Source organism: Notolabrus celidotus, unplaced genomic scaffold, assembly GCF_009762535.1.
Source record: "Notolabrus celidotus isolate fNotCel1 unplaced genomic scaffold, fNotCel1.pri scaffold_141_arrow_ctg1, whole genome shotgun sequence".
Taxonomy (NCBI): domain Eukaryota; kingdom Metazoa; phylum Chordata; class Actinopteri; order Labriformes; family Labridae; genus Notolabrus; species Notolabrus celidotus.
This window is the reverse complement of record NW_023260018.1, coordinates 83,856-101,355: the sequence shown is the minus strand read 5'-3', so window position 1 is coordinate 101,355 and position 17,500 is coordinate 83,856. Positions and strand designations below refer to the sequence as shown.

At 43.5% G+C, this 17,500-nt stretch overlaps 1 protein-coding gene across 1 annotated transcript in view; it reads left to right on the top strand.

Annotated features, from left to right (window-relative positions):
- akap6 (A kinase (PRKA) anchor protein 6) overlaps nucleotides 1-17,500 on the top strand; it is a 115,930-nt gene that overhangs the window by 55,190 nt on the left and 43,240 nt on the right. Inside the window, exons 7-8 of the mRNA XM_034678381.1 lie at nucleotides 6,261-6,391; nucleotides 14,339-14,459. Coding sequence (XP_034534272.1) covers nucleotides 6,261-6,391; nucleotides 14,339-14,459 — 252 coding nt within the window. The remainder of the gene's footprint in view (nucleotides 1-6,260; nucleotides 6,392-14,338; nucleotides 14,460-17,500) is intronic.

The following is a 17,500-nucleotide window of genomic DNA, read 5'->3' as shown; positions in this document are numbered from 1 at the left end:
ACAACCGTTAGCTTGAGCCAAGTGACCTAAAACAGACCTTTTAGGTTAGTGTAGTGATGCATCCTTGAAGTATGAAGATAGATATGTACGTATAACCGTCATTACTAACACACTACCACTCAACCTTTCACTGGGATGGACGTTACACAATGTGTGCACTAGGGGGCGACCTTTAATGCCGACTTTTGACTCTTCATTTCAGCAGAGCTTCAGTTTAAAATCTCAGGTTTGTCGGAGATGACGACACCAGGTTGTCCATCGACTGTTTACGCTCCGTTACATCTTGTCATCTCTTTTTACGGACGGTCCTTTAACCTTTGGATTACTGTCCCATAGAATACCTAACAGGAAGACCGTGAGCCGGTTCAGAACCACGGACAGCGCTTATCTGGTCTGATAAGTGGGTCAGACGTGGAGCTATAGATCACAGAAACATGAACACTTTTACTGTTGTTTTGATCCATTTTACAGTTCACAAGACAGAGTGGCACTATGAGTAATGCATACACACATAGGCCTCCACACACACACACACACACACACACACACACACACACACACACACACACACACACACTAACAGATGGAGCCATGAGTCTGGTTTGAAGAGAAATAATTTCTGACAGAAATCCTTGAAGATCCTTCAGACTGGGAAGCGACCCAACTCATCATTCTGTGTGTGTGTGTGTGTGTGTGTGTGTGTGTGTGTGTGTGTGTGTGTGTGTGTGTGTGTGTGTGTGTGTATGTGTTTCAAACAGACACTGTGTTCCAGTCCTGTGTCCTCAAGGCGTCCAACAGAAATTGCTTCACTGTGTTTGCTCGTGTGTGTGTGTGTGTGTGTGTGTGTGTGTTTGTGTGTGTGTGTGTGTGTGTGTGTGTGTGTGTGTGTGTGTGTGTGTGTGTGTGCGTGTGTGTGTGTTTTCTTATGGCTTCAGTCAGCTGTTTGGTATGAAAATGCCAATTACAACCATAACATTGTGTTAGCCGTCTTCCTGCGAAGTTTGGAAATGAGGAAGTGAATTAAATCTGAGTCTGTGACTTTGTGAACGTCTGAGTCCCTCATGTTAACTTTACTCTAAGAAACGTCTCAGTGTTCCAACCTAAACCTAAACTTTAACTTTAACTTTAACTTAAAGGAGGTGTTTGGTTTGTTAACGTCATCTAACGTTACCATAACTACCCGATGATAGTGTCACAGAGATGATTAGTGACATACTCCATCTGTAGCGTGTTACTTTATGAAATATAAAAACTGATCTGTGGACCGTTAAAGCTCAGATGACTTCTGAGGTTGACAGGTAGGTAGGTGCATAGGTAGGAAGGTAGGAAGGTAGGGGGGAGATGTGACTGATGGAGGGAGAGAAGGAGGTTAGAAATAAATGTGGAAACCAAAAAAGGTAGGTAGGGAAGGTAAGAACGAAAGCAGATAGGTAAGAAGGGACAAAGGAATCCAGGTGGGTCGGAAGGTAAGAAGGAAATCAAGGAAGTAGGTAGGCAGGTAAGAAGGAAGGCAGGTGGGAAAGGCAAGAAGAAAAGCAAGCAAGTAGGTAGGTAGGTAAGAAAGAAGGAAGCAGGTAGGGAAGTAAGTAGGAAGGGAAGCAAGTAGGTAGGATGGAAGATAGGAAGGAAAGAAGAAAAGCAGGTAGGTAGGAAGAGAAGCAGGTAGGTAGGAAGGGAAGCAGGTAGGGAAGGTACACAGGTAAGCAAGTAGGTAGGAAGGAAAGCAGGTAAGTAAGTAGGAAGGAAGCAGGTAGGAAAGTAAGTAGCAAGGAAGCAGGTAGGTAAGCAAGTAGGTAGGATGGAAAGCAGGTAGGTAAGTAAGTAGGAAGGAAGCAGGTAGGAAAGTAAGTAGCAAGGAAGCAGGTAGGTAAGCAAGTAGGAAGGGAAGCAAGTAGGTAGGATGGGAGGCAGAAAGGAAAGCATGGAGGCAGGTAGGGAAGGTAAGGAAAGCAAGTAGGTAGGGTAGAAGGTAGGAAGGAAAGCAAGTAGGTAGGGTAGAGGGTAGGAAGGAAGGAAAGCAGGTAGGTAGGTAGGTAGGTAGGTAGGTAGGTAGGTAGGTAGGTAGGTAGGTAGGTAGGTAGGTAGGTAGGTAGGTAGGTAGGTAGGTAGGTAGGTAGGGAAGGTAAGAAGGAATTCAGATAGGATGGAATGCAAGAAGGGAAGCAGGGAAGTAGGTAGGAAGGCATAAAGGGAGGCAGGAAGGGAAGGTAAGAAGGAAGCAGGTAGGTAGGAAGGACATCAGGTAAGTAAGTAAGTGGGGAAGTAGATAGGTAGGTAGGCAGGTAAGAAGTTAGGAAGGAAAGTAGGTAGATATAAAAGGAGAGAGGAGGTAAGGATGGAAGCAGGCAGTGTAGGAGGTAGAGAGATGTTACTGAATCGTGTCACCGCAGCACGAGGAAACACGAGCATCAAAGAGTGAAATCTGACGTTTGAGTTAAAATGACCTACAGATCCAAACAATAGAGCCTTACACCTTTAAGAGCAAAGGTTAAACCCACCTCTCTGATTGGCTGCTCCTCTTTGAGCAACTTGTGATTAATCTTGCGATCACCGGTCATAAAGGTCAGTCCGCCTCGCGGTGCGGAGGAGGAGGTCGGCTGATAAATGATCCTTAGATTAGAGGGTTTTAAATGTGATTCAGAGCCCCGGTTTCAGCGTCACAAGCTGCAAAAAGGAACAAATTAGCAAAGAAAAGAACAATCTAAGCAGCTAATGAACAACTTGACTGATTTTCTGACTCACTGACCGACCAACCAGGCTGCTCGCCGCCCGCACGCCGCCCGCAGACACCACCAGGAGAGAAGCGGGGAGATGTAATGAATGAAAGTGGAGGGACATTTAGACAAAGTGAGAAAAATTTTCTCTGAGAGCTTCCAGTTAGTTTCATTTCTGTATTAGCAGCACACACACACACCTGCACACACACACACACACACATGCAGACGGCGCTGTTGATTGTGTATCGCCTGTTTGTTTATTAGCTCTCTGATTGAGCCGCTCTGCCTTCCGCAGATTGGATGACCTTTCCAGATCCTTCCGCCGAGCCCGCTAAGTAGATCGGACGGCGAACGCGACGCTACGACACTTTATTCAGATTGTTACCGAGCGAGGAAAAAACAGGCGGTCACATGTGTGTGTGTGCTGTGTGTGTGTGTGTGTGTGTGGGGGGGGGGGGGGCTGTTTGTACACACTCACTCTGCCTTCATTGGTTCAATTGAAGCCTCATCTCCATATAGTTTGTATGCAATTACATCTGAGCGGTGCACTGAGTGCCTCTATATGATTGTGTTTGGATACTGAGTGCGACTAGCTGCAGCCCGTGTGTGTGTGTGTGTGTGTTTCATCCGTGTGTGTGTGTGTGTGTGAGAAGGATAATTCATATGAAACAACAGCAATCCGTGTTGATGTGTGAGTTTATTTAGTGTGTGTGGAGCAATTCACGGTCGATTTTTCAGTGTGTGGCTTCTTGGAAACATTTCAGCCGGCCTGGTGTGAGTGTGTATGTGTGTGTTTGTGTGTATGAGAGTGTGCATGTGTGTGTTTGTGTGTATGAGTGTGTGTATGTGTGTGTTTGTGTGTATGAGTGTGTTTATGTGTGTGTTTGTGTGTATGAGTGTGTGTATGTATGTGTTTGTGTGTATGAGTGTGTGTATGTATCTGTTTGTGTGTATGAGAGGTAATTTGTGCCAGAGAAAAGCAATTCATGCTAAAAGTGTGTGTGTGTGTCTTTATGGGTAATTTGTATCAGCGGGAACAGGGTGAGTGTGCGTACGCACATGTATATGCATATACATGTGCGTACGCACATGTATATGCATATACATGTGCGTACAGATATGTGTGTGTGTGTGTGTGTGTGTGTGTCAGGAGAGATGAGAGCGCAGGATAAGCGTGGAGTGTGTTTCTAGTGGCTTGTTGGCCGCTCGCGGGGCTTTGAAGGGCACGTCCGTCAAAATATAGACCAGCCGAATCTCATTCATCTGCAATAAACAGCTAATCACACTCAGAGGGACATGATCCTGCTCACACACACACACACACACACCGGACACACACACACACACACACACACAAACACACACACACACACACACACACACCGGACACACACACACACACACACACACACACACACACACACACACACACACACACACTGGACACCCACACCGGACACACACACAAACACACACACACACACTGGACACCCACACCGGACACACACACACACACACACACACACACACACACACACACTGGACACACACACACACACGCACACACACACACACACACACACATAGGGCACACACACACACACACACACACACACACATAGGGCACACACACACACACACACACACACACACACACACACACACACACACACATAGGGCATAATGACGGAGGACAAAATGTGCCTTACTGGTTTCATTCATTTGAGTTGATATTCTGAAACCTTTTTGTTTTCTGGATATATTTCAGATAGGAACACATCGGATGGTAACACACACTGTCTCAAATGGTATATAATTTAGTATTTTATATCCACCGTATCATATCACATAAATATTGTATCCTACCTCATCATATTGTATCGTATCGTGTTGTCTCCTCTCTTCTGTGTTGTATCATTTTGTTTAGTTTAATCTCAATCCGTGTCGTTTTGTGTTCTTTCGTTTCATTTTGTGTCGTTTTTCTTTGTTCTTTCGTTTCAATCCATTTTATATTCTTTCGTTGTTTCGTCTCGTTTTGTGTCGTTTCCATTCAATTCATGTTGAGTTGTTTTCGTTGCATTTCGTCTTGGGTCGTTTCTTGTCGTTTCATTTAGTGTCATTTCATTTCATGTCATTTCATTTAGTGTCATTTCATTTAGTGTCATTTCATTTCATGTCATTTCATTTAGTGTCATTTCATTTAGTGTCATTTCATTTCATGTCATTTCATTTTGTGTCATTTCATTTAGTGTCATTTCATTTAGTGTCATTTAATTTCATGTCATTTCATTTTGGGTCATTTCATTTAGTGTCATTTAATTTCATGTCATTTCATGTCATTTCATTTTGTGTCATTTCATGTCATTTCATTTAGTGTCATTTCATTTAGTGTCATTTCATTTTGTGTCATTTCATTTTGTGTCATTTCATTTAGTGTCATTTCATTTAGTGTCATTTCATGTCATTTCATTTCATGTCATTTCATTTTGTGTCATTTCATTTAGTGTCATTTAATTTAGTGTCCATTTCATGTCATTTCATTTAGTGTCATTTCATGTCATTTCATGTCATTTCATTTCATGTCATTTTATTTCGTGTCATTTCATTTCATGTCATTTCATTTTGTGTCATTTCATTTTGTGTCATTTCATTTTGTGTCATTTCATTTTGTGTCATTTCATTTTGTGTCATTTCATTTTGTTTCGTGTCGTTTTTCTTTGTTCGTTTCCTTTCAATTCATGTTGAGTTGTTTTCGTTGCATTTCGTCTTGGGTTGTTTCTTGTCGTTTCATTTTGTTTTTCTTTGTGTTTTGTTGAAATCCATTTTATATTCTTTGTTGTTACATTTCATTTTGTTTCCTTCCAGTTCATGTTGTGTTGTTTTCGTTGAATTTCATTTTGTGTATTTTCTTGTTGTTTTATTTCGTGTGGTTTCGTGTTTTAAGTCCTTCCTTATGGGCTCATGTCATGTCATGTCATGTCCAGTCATGTCATGTCGTGTCGTGTCACTTTGCTTTGTTTCGTTTCATTTCCTCTCGTGTTGTTTCATCCCAAATGTCTGAGTTGATCCAGCTCCATCTTTAAGAGTTTATATATTTTATTCATTTTTACACAGAACAAACACAGAACAAGACAGCACAGACGTAGTCAAATTACTTAAAAAGATATAAATATATACATCTAAAACCAATAATAACATACATAGGTCATAATAACATATATCAGATACAATCGTATGAATTTCATGTCAAAGAGAGAAAAAAACAAAAAACAAGACTATGATGTATTTTTGAAAATAAAATGTGGGCACCCTTTCTGCAGCAAGCCAACCAGATTGCTCCATCTTCAAAGTATCATGGTCCAGCTGAAGTTAAACCCATAGAAACAAATGAACGTATTCAAAGAATTGAACTTGATCTTTGTGTAAATGTAATTAAATGTCTGTTCGGTTTGGTTTTACACTCGGTCAGTGGAAACCCACATGTGGGTCTTTCCTTCGTCTCCATGTGACTGATCCCTGTGGGCCCTGCTTTTTGTCTTCCAGGCTGAGCTGATCTCCAGTCAGTGTGAAGCCCAGCGAGCAGCTCTGGAGCAGATGGCGATCAAATTGAGCACCTTGCAGTACCCCTCACCGGCCAGCAGGAGGCACTACAACCAGCTGGCCCGGAACAACAGGTAAACACACAACGCCACATGTGATGACTTTCGGACACAGCGGTGCTACGAGTAAATTACAGATCAGAACCACGAATAAAGGAAGCACCTGATGAAAGGAGAATTTGGTCCTAAATGTAGGAGTTTGCTGTAAACCATGAAACAGGCTGTAATGGCTGCAACCTCAAAGGAAGCGGCCTCCATCAAAGTATTCAGATTTATTCACAGACAGGAGTGTGTGGAAGCTGGTGAAGTTTCCTTATGTTCGGTCGTTTACAACCCAAAATATGTAAAAATAAGACACACCAACAGGAGAAGACAACAACAACGAGTGTAAGTCACAACAACAGTGACATGTGACACACACACAGCAGAATGTAATCACGCACACACACACTTTGAGCGTTAACAGCAGTAATCTGGTGTGTCCAGGCTCGGCTCGGCGAGCGGCGTCTTTGGTCACGCTGCCTGTCGGCGCTTCATCCCGGGCTTTGAGGAGCCTCCCTCTGTGGTTATCACCCACACGCAGGGCACACACACACACACACACACACACACTCTGCACACTGTAAAATCATACACAGAGTTGTGTGTATGCAGATGAAAAATGAAGTCTGTAGCATGTTTAGTTCTGCTCGTTCAGTTCCTCGTATGAAGGATGTGCGGTCTGCCATGTGGTCTGAAGGAAATAAATATAACTGGGTTCACATGCATGGTGAAAAATTAAAATCACACACATAAAAATGTAAATGAAACACTCATTTATTTAGTTTGTGTTTTCCTCTCCTCTGTGGCTGCGGCGTAATTTTTCAGTAATTTACATCGGATGTGTTGGACACTAATTGGTTATTCATATATTAGCTGCTGCTTTTCAGATTTACGTGTGTGTGCATGTGGGTGCGTGTGTGTGGATGGTGTGTGTGTGTGTGTGTGTGTGTGTGTGTGTGCGCAGTGCAGTGGTGTGTGGGATGAGTTTTGTGTTAATTGGATGTTGCATGTTTTTCCTTTAGCTGCTGTGATTTTGGCTCAGTTGAGATTTCTGGTTGTGGTTCAGTTGTAAAGAAAATGAAGGTCAGACTGAATTATTTACTGATCTCACACAAAGTATCTCAATTCAAACAAATGCTGAAAGAACATAAATATAAGAGCAGAAAAAGGATTGTATCTTTTTGTATTGAAAATATCCTTGTGTTTGGAGCCTTTGTGCTACAACTAACCTGTATTTATAGATTCTGATTCAGAAACATGTTGAATCTGGATCTCAGGGTCTGAGAAGGGTTCTGGTCCCTGTCTGTAGTCTGAGGAGTATCCACCAATCAGGTGTCAGCAGGAGAAACAGTCTGTATGGAGAGCAACAGCAGGTGTTCTAGAATCCTGTCATCATCAAAGACAGAAATCTAGAATTCTGTCTTTGATGAAGGTCAGAGCTAAAGAAACATCAGTGTCTCTAATCCTCTTTCATAGACCTCCATTCAACAAACATTCATACCGCTGAAGGAAGCCAGAGGGAAGACTCTGTGGACCTGTTTACAGTGAAGCTGAGACTCTGTGGAACTGTTTACAGTGAAGCTGAGACTCTGTGGAACTGTTAACAGTGAAACTGAGACTCTGTGGAACTGTTTACAGTGAAACTGAGACTCTGTGGACCTGTTTACAGTGAAGCTGAGACTCTGTGGACCTGTTTACAGTGAAGCTGAGACTTTGTGGAACTGTTTACAGTGAAACTGAGACTCTGTGGAACTGTTTACAGTGAAACTGAGACTCTGTGGAACTGTTTACAGTGAAACTGAGACTCTGTGGAACTGTTCACAGTGAAGCTGAGACTCTGTGGAACTGTTTACAGTGAAACTGAGACTCTGTGGACCTGTTTACAGTGAAGCTGAGACTCTGTGGAACTGTTCACAGTGAAGCTGAGACTCTGTGGAACTGTTTACAGTGAAGCTGAGACTCTGTGGAACTGTTCACAGTGAAACTGAGACTCTGTGGAACTGTTCACAGTGAAACTGAGACTCTGTGGAACTGTTTACAGAGAAACTGAGACTCAGCACAAACTCAGAAAGTGAGAACTGTCCTTGAGGGTCTGGATTTTTTTAAGTAGTATCAACCAATCAGACACCAGCAGGCTTTGGTGTCTGCAGGAAAAACAGTCTGTATGAGAGCAACAAACCCTGAGTGTGAGCATGAATGAGTGGGTGAATGAGTGAGTGTCAGCAGGGGGCGCTGTGCTGCCGCTCAGCTCCTCTCTGAACCTCTCTGAGCGATGAATCCATTAGAAAAGACGAGTGTCAGAGAATCACCCCATAAATCCAACCCGCTCTCTGACTGAAAGGTGACGCCTGCCAATGACTCATTCAACCTTTCTCTCCATCGTTTCATCCCCCTCTCCTCTCCTCCCCTCCTCCTTCCTTCACCTTCCCTTCTTCATTTCAACTCCTTTTCCTCATTCCCTTCTTCGTCTCAACTTTTATCCTTCTGTCCTAGTTTGCTCCTTCTCTCATTCCTGTTTTCTTCTTTCCTCCTCCTTCATCCTTTCTTTAATTTTGCTCTCTAATCTTTTCTCAGGTTTTACTCCTCTAATCTTAGATCTGCATTTTTCTTTCCACCCTTCCTCCCCTCATTCTTCCTCATTTCCTTTCTATCTTTCCTCTTCTTTCCTCCTCCTTTCATTTTTATCTCCCCTCCTCCCATTCCTCTGTCCTTTTCCTCTTTTCCATCCTGTCATTCTTCCTTCTTACCCTTTTCCTCTCTCTCCCTCTCCCCTCTCCTCTTCCTCCCCCCTTCATCCCCCTGTTCTGTGGATGATGAATTAGGGACAGTGGTTACAGCTGCTATCGCCGTCACAGCAGCAGCGAGGGCGAGAGAGCACAGCTTACACTAGAGAGTGATGTAAAGAGAGAGAGAGAGAGAAGGAGGAAGTGAAGGATGATGGGAAAACCATCTGTTCAAGCCCGACTGGAAAGGCACTTAACATATGTGTGTGTGTTTTTAACATTGTGCAACAAGATATTTACTCTATGACGAGGTTTGTTCAAGAGGTGGAGGATTTTGATATATTTTGATATATTGTAATTTAAGTACATTTAAACCAGGACTGCAGAACTTAAGTCAGTCAGTGTCAGCTCAGCTTGCAGCCCACAAACTCCTACTGAGGCGTGCTCCTTAATGGAACTTTGACGTGCAAATTGGTCCCTAATAAGATAAAATCCTCCTTTATTTGTCCCCCAACGGGGAAATTCATGGAGTTACAGCAGCTAACAAGAAGGTGTACAGAACAAGAATTTAACAAGAATATATAAAGGAAAGAAATGTTCATCAGAGACGACAGCTTGGTCATAATCCTCCTGTCAGCCACCACCTCCACAGGGTCCAGGACTGAGCTGGTCCTCTTCCCCAGTTAGTTCAGTCCTGCTCTCCTGTATCCTGTCCGCCCACAGCAGGTGAAATCCTTCCAATGTGGCGTTGGTGTTAGCTCTGTTAGCATGATGCTACTCTGGTGCTGGGTTAGCTGGTCCACCTTATCGTAGATAGATCTTACAGTCCCCATAATGGTGGGTGGAAGGACAGGTCCATGTGGTCTTTTCTTAGCTTGCACCTCAGTACCAGCACGTCGTCCTCGCCTCCTTCTCCTCAGCTCGCAGGGAACACCGGGCCTAGCATCGTTTAGCATCGACATGCTACGGGCTGCTAACAGCTGATCTCGTATGTAAACAATGTTACCATGGTTACACACAGGATCAAACAAACAGTAAAAACACCCCTGCAGACGTAGTCAGTTTGGTGTCCATGGCCAACAAATGAGTCCTTAAAAGTCCTGACAGGCTCCAAATACAAAGAGAACTAAACAGATAGAAGAACAACCAAGAGAGAGCTGCTGCAACAAGCACACACTCCAGCGGCGCTTAGCAACTGATTCGGGATGCAACTGTAACTTTATTCCCCCATGGAGTTTTTAGTGTCATTCACCCTCCTCTGCTAGAGTACACAGAGCTTTAAATGTATCATCTAGGATCCTAGTTAGCTGATAAGCCTAAGTGAGTTGCAGCTCAGCACGCAGCCCCCAAAGCTCTTCTGAAGCTTGTTCCTTCAGAGCCCAAATTGAGAGAGTCCAAAACTGGTGACTTGATCGTAACTCAGCTGCTTTTATTCCACTATGGAGTACAGGGTATAAGGATTTTAAGATTTTAGGGGATCCAATGAACTAAAGTTAGTGGAAGCTCAGCTCTCAGCCCCCAAAGTCTCTGAAGCACGTACCTTGGTCAAACCTTGGCGTGCAGATTGATTTCCTTTCCTCTGGACGTTAGGTTGTATGGATAAGTCATCGTACTCTGTCTGTACTAAATGAAGACGTAAAAGGTAACACCTCCAGGTTTGAACGCTGCCTCATGAGGTGGCGTCACTCCATTGCTATCTACTGAGCATGCTCAGAAGCTGATAATTAAGAGTCACACAAACAGGAAGACTTGAGCTTAGAGCAACTTTGTAGAATCTCTGTGTGGAGAAGGTTTCACACTTTTGTCAGTACCTCGATTTTCACAATTCACATGATACCCGCTTCGTTTTATTCTACCCACTGTTGTCTGAAACTATGACGAGTTAGGAATAAATAATAGATTCCTTTAACTTGAATTTCCTCGAGTGACTAAATGTCAGAACGGCTCTCCGCCACACTCCCACGTTCTCCGCCAGCGCCGCATGACGGAAAACGAACCTGACACTTCAAACGCTCCGTAACTGTCCCGGTGTTGAACGCAGCCCTGCAGTGTCTCCACGTCGCTCCTTCCTCTCCGATTTGTCTGTTTTCTTGTCTTTCACCCCCCGAGAGATCCTGTTTTACAAAGCGTTTAGTTAACATTAGTGTGAGAACAAGACGGAAACAGGGGAGAGGAGGGGGGAGAGAGGGAGAAACGACAAACGACAAGAGAAAACAATCTGTGCGAGCGTTGTATCTTCTTCATCTGTCTGAGTCGGTAAAGGGCCGCGCTGCTCCACGCATAATGAGGAACAACGCCTCGGGGGAAGGAAGCAGCCCTCGCTTCCTTCCCTTTCTTCTTCTCTGTTGAGGTTTTAGTTTATTGAGAATCACTGGCAGAGGAGGACAAGGTGATGTGAGAAGAAGAAGGGAGACGTGGGGAGAGAGAGTGTGAGAGGAGGAGAAGACGGGAAGTTTAGGGAAGTCTTAGCGTCGCTGAGGAACAGATGATGAGGCTCTGAAAGGAGGAACTCAAGAACAGGTGAAGAAGTGGAGAACAATATTCTTTAATTTCCTGAAGTGAGGATGTTTTCAGAGTCCTTTTAAAAAAGCAAGGACATGTTTGAAACTTGAAAACATTTCCTCTGCTATGGAAGGGACATTCTTAAAAATTGGGATGTCAATGACATTTTCAAAAAGAGAAGAAACTCCAGAAAGTTTGAACCTTTTCAGAACTTTGTGACATTTTCAGAAAAAATGTGAAATTGAGAAACTACCTTGGAAATTGGAGGACAGGATTGGTACAGCAGAACATTTTCTGTGATCATGAAATGACTTGAAATTCAGGAAATGAATCTCAAAATGTAGAATTTGTTAAAAAAAAAAAGGATAGAGTACGACGCTGACCAGGAAGTTAGTGACAGAGAGGAATGGCCACAAAATATTTACAAGGTACAGCTCACCAAAACCACAAACAGGTCAAGATAATGGATCATGTAAAGTGAGCAGGTGGTTATGCAAATAAGAAGCCAACAGGGTGAGTTTATTACCTGGCAACCAACTAAAGACTGAAACAAGATGACACAGAGTTTACCTTTAAAATTCAAACAACTAAAAGTATTCAACGGTCATTAAAGCCACAACATGAAGGCCAAATACCACCAGATCAGTCTCCGATCCGTCTCTGATCTGTCTCTGATCCGTCTCTGATCCGTCTCCGATCCGTCTCCGATCCGTCTCCGATCCGTCTCCGATCCGTCTCTGATCCGTCTCTGATCCGTCTCTGATCCGTCTCTGATCCTTCTCTGATCCGTCTCTGATCCGTCTCTGATCCGTCTCTGATCCGTCTCCGATCCGTCTCCGATCCTTCTCTGATCCGTCTCTGATCCGTCTCTGATCCGTCTCTGATCCGTCTCTGATCCATCTCTGATCCGTCTCTGATCCATCTCTGATCCGTCTCTGATCCGTCTCTGAGATCTGATCGGTTTCTATTCTGGTCAATGTGTTAACTTCCACTGGAACAGCAATGTTGCATTCTGGCGCTCATTTCCTCTCCTTTCCTTTCCTTAGCACTCATTTACTTTCCTGAGCTTTCCTTTCCTCAGCTTCTTTTCCCTCTCCTTCCCTTGGAGTTCTTTCCTTTCCTTAGCTTTCCTTTTCTTTTCCTTAACGCTGATTTCCTTCACTCATCTTTCCTTTCCTTAGCGATCATTTCCTTTCCTTAGCCATCATTTCCTTTTCTTTCCTTTCCTTAGCCATCATTTCCTTTCCTTAGCCATCATTTCCTTTCCTTCCCTTTCCTTAGCGATCATTTCATCTTCTTTCCTTTCCTTAGCTTTCCTTTTCTTTCCCTTAACGCCTATTTCCTTATCTCATCTTTCCTTTCCTTAGCGATCATTTCTTTTCCTTTCCTTTCTTTCGCTCATCTTTCCTTTCCTTAGCGATCGTTTCCTAAGCGGAGAAAGTTTCGTTAAAAGGCTTTTTTTTCGGGAAGTTTTGTCGTAGTTCGGACGGATGTTTAAAGTTTTTCAAAAGTAAACACTCTTGTTATTCGAAATGATAATTTTTTTGTTCCTCTTTTTAATATTTTTAGGATTGTGTTTTATTCAAAGTCATAAAAACACACTCGATGTGTAGAGAGAGGACGAGGTCATCTCTCTCTCTGCCTTTGTCTTTCCTCTTTTTTCCTCTTTAAATTCATTCATAGTTTTGTTCTCAACTTGATGGCATGTCAGGTTCCTGTGTGTGTGTGTGTGTGTGTGTGTGTGTGTGTGTGTGTGTGTGTTGCATTCTGGGTAAGTGTGTGTGTTCATGTGATTATCAGTGGGCGTTTGTTTTGGTTTAGTGAATTGAAGTCTTTGTTTTCATGTGTGCGCTTTAAAAAGTGCGTCTTCGTGTGCGGCAGTCTTGACGTGTGTTTACTTATAGCGTGTGTGTGTGTGTGTGTGTGTGTGTGTGTGTGTGTGTGTGTGTGTGTGTGTGTGTGTGTGTGTGTGAGAGAGAGAGAGAGAAAGTGTGTGTTGTCGTCGGAACGCCAAGGGCCTGACAGAGCTGTCAAACTGTCGGCGGCGGCGACCGGAGAATTCCAAACAATTTCAGCGCTAATGTTGAGAAACATGTTGGCGATCCCCGCCGAGACCTAAAACCAGCGAATATATAAATAATAAACACACACACACACACACACACACACACACACACACACACACACACACACCTTAACAAAACGGCTGACAGTAATGTGTGTGTTTGAGCAATCGGCCTCTGTTCCAGCAGCATAAATATTTGATGTGATCCTGTGTCGAGGAGGAGGAGGAGGAGGAGGTGAGAGGACAAGGGAGGAGGAGGAGGAAGAGAGAGAGAGAGAGAGAGAGAGAGAGAGAGTGGGAGGAGTGAGGCTGAAAGGGAGGAGGAGGGAGAGATTTGGAAGTCAGGGGAGGAGGGATGGAGGGACAAACATGTGGGAAAGAAGAGTAAGAAGGAAGAGTTGAACTAAAAAAAGGGAGAGAGTGAAGAGAGGAAGATTTAGAGCGTCTCTCTCTCTCTCTCTCTCTCTCTCTCTCTCTCTCTCTCTCTCTCTCTCTCTCTCTCATTCCAGTTTGTGTTTTCAGCCTCAGTCTTTATCAACATAACAAGACGTGTTTGTCTCTCGTCGCCGCAGGACGAAACAATATTACACCAACAGAAACAATAACACAAATACAACATGTAGAAAACAAAGTGTGAACAACAGAGTTAAATCATTAACACCTACGTCAATAATCTCTCTCTGTTTTCAGTCTGCAGGAGTTTGAGGCTGAGTACCAGGAGCTCTGGGATTGGCTGATGGACATGGACGCCATGGTCACGGACAGTCACCAGCTGATGATGTCAGAGGAGCAGAGGCATCACCTCTTCAAGGTAAGACCCAGCTCAGAGACTGTGTTGCATCATGGTGTGTTTTCTAAACATACACCGACATGTCTTGGTTCAGTCCATCCCTGAGAGTAACACCCATTCACCTGTTACTACTGAGTCTCAGTTTCACTGTTAATAGATAGTTAAACATGACCTTCACTTTGGCCAACCACGCCGTGATGAACCCAACGACGGGTATATGCTTCTCGGAACGACCAACAAGCCGTGAAAAAGCACCTCTTTACTTGTTTCTGATGAGTCTCAGTTTCACTGTAAATAGCAAGCTTCTCAGGAGCTTTCCTTTGACTAACTTCAGCAATATGAACCCTAACACTTATATATGTCTCTCTGAATGATGGCCAACATGCCCCCGAAGAGAACCCATTCACCTATTACTGGTGAGTCTCAGTTTCCCTGTAAATACTAAGTCATGTAGAGGCTTCAATCTGGATTACTTCAGCGATATGAACCGGAAAAATGATATCCTTCTAGGTTCAGTAAATCCCCAGGAGTAACACCCATTCATCTGTTTCTGGTGAGTCTCAGTTTCACAGTAAATAGCTTATAAAGTTATGCAGAGGCTTCACTCTGGCTTATTTCAGCGGTATGCATCCAAGAACTTTATATTCCCCTTGAAATGATGGTCAAAATGCCTTCAAATAGCCTCCATGTACATGTTTCTAGTGAGTCTCAGTTTCATTGTAAATAGTAAGTTACACAGAGGGCTGTCTCTGGCTTACTTCACATTATACAGTAAAAACCAGAGAACTTATAGAAGTCTCTCAGAACGATGGTCAACATCCTGGTGAGTCTCAGTTTCACTGTAAAGAGTAAGTTATGCAGAGGCTTCACTCTGCCTTTCTACAGTGATATGAATCCTTCAACATATATATGCCCCTCTGAATGAAGGCCAACAGGCTCCCAAATAGCAACCATTACCTGTTTTCAGTAAGTCTCAGTTTCACTGTAAAGAGAAAGTTACACAGCGGTTTCACTCTAGCTTACTTCAGCGATTCAAACCAGAGAACCTATAGTCTATCTGCCTCTTGGAATGATGGCCAACATCTTTCAGAATACGGCACTTTCACCTGATTCTGGTGAGTCTCAGCTTCACTGTAAATAGTTAGTTAGAAAGAGGCTTCACTCTACTTTCTAACCCGATATGAACCCAAAATCATGTCTATGCCTCTTGGAGTAATGGTCGATATCCTTCTGAATCTCACCCTTTCACTAGATTCTGGTGAGTCTCAGTTTCACTGTGAATAGTCAGTTATACGGGGGGTGTGGGGATTGTGATCTTAGGGGAATAACATACTTGCAGGATAGTTTGTCTGAAGATACAACTTTGTAAAATATACATTTTTAAGGTACTTTTTTTTGTAAAAACATTAATTTGATGTTTATGTTTGACAGTGTTGCATGCCTTTTTTCGGTGAAGCTCCTGGGGGGGTTACATGAAGGGTGGGTCTCCAATAAACAAAGGTAGTGAACCTCTGGTTTAAAGTTAAAAGACCATGTTTGAGCTGGAATGAACAACAAACCTGTGGAGCTTAAATCTCTCACCTCAGCCTCCGTCGTGTCGGAGCGCTCAGGATGTCTAAATATGTAAAATCAGAGAGGTAGCTAAAGCAAATGTTGTCCTCCCACATTTCATTCATCCTTCAATTTGTCTGTCTCCTCATCCCTCCCTCCACTCCTCCCTCCACCTCAGCATCCCCCTTTAACCAGCCCATCACACACACGCACACACACACACACACACACTCAGTCACGCACAGACACGCAATCACACACTACTCGCACCCCGTCTTCATCCTCACCAAGGAGAATGGGATTACAAGGCCTAGCCTCCCTCATAACCATATCATAGAGAAGTGTGTGTGTGTGTGTGTGTGTGTGTGTGTGTGTGTGTGTGTGTGTGTGTGTGTGTGCCTGTGTTTGTGTGTGTGAGAGAGAGAGAGAGATGACTTCACTGCAGCCAAATGAGACAGAGAGCAGCGTGTTACCATTACAGATCTGAGTCATCCTCTCTCGTCCTTCACTCACACACACACACGCACACGCACACACACACGCACGCACGCACGCACGCACGCACACACACACACACACACACACAAACAGACAGAAAAATCAAAGACAGACGGACTGAAATAGATTTCGTGTTGCAGCTCGGCTCTGGATCTTCAGAAGCATTTCATATTTTATGAAAACATTTTTATTACATCCAAACAGAAACTGAAACCCAGACGAAGACAAAGAGCTCATCTCGTCTCCGCTTCCCGTTCAGCAGAGTGAGCGTGTCAGAAACCCGCCTGTCATAATTGATGCAGATCTAAACTCCCAGCTCCACCTAACAGCTGTTTCAGAGACAGCCTCCTCCTCGTCTGAAGAACACGTCTGAACTGAGGCGTCTTAATCTGACTCGTGGATTCATCGACAGCCTTCAGATTACAGTAACGCCCTCTTTACTGGACTTCCTCAAAGGTCAATAAACAGACTCTTACTCATCCAAAGTGCTGCTGCAGGAGTGCCAACAGAGACCAGGAAATATCAAGTACATCCTGTAGGAGTGATGGGCAGCAGTTAGTGACATCAGGCCCGACCTTGGGTCGTCTGACTCGCAATGTCAGGAGCAACAACGTCTAAGAGAAGGTTATGAGCTGCACCTGCACGTGGATCTCTGTTCAGACCCTTTGGTTGAAGTTTAATCCTCCTAAATTGACCGACAATGGGTTAGAAGATTGAACAGATACGATACAATACAACGTAATATTCAATGCAATACAACGGGTTACAATATGATACAATACATTTTTTTACAATACAGTATGATATAATCTTCTTGATGGCTGTCTTAATATTTCATCCCTCCACCCTCTTTTCTTAGAGATAACAAAGTATTTTGGATCTGTTAGGATCTGACACGATACGATAGAACCTGAGGCGGTAAATATACAATATGATACAATACAATGAGACATATGTTCAATGGGTAACTACTTGATTTCAATACAATAAGATATGATATGATATGTTATGTT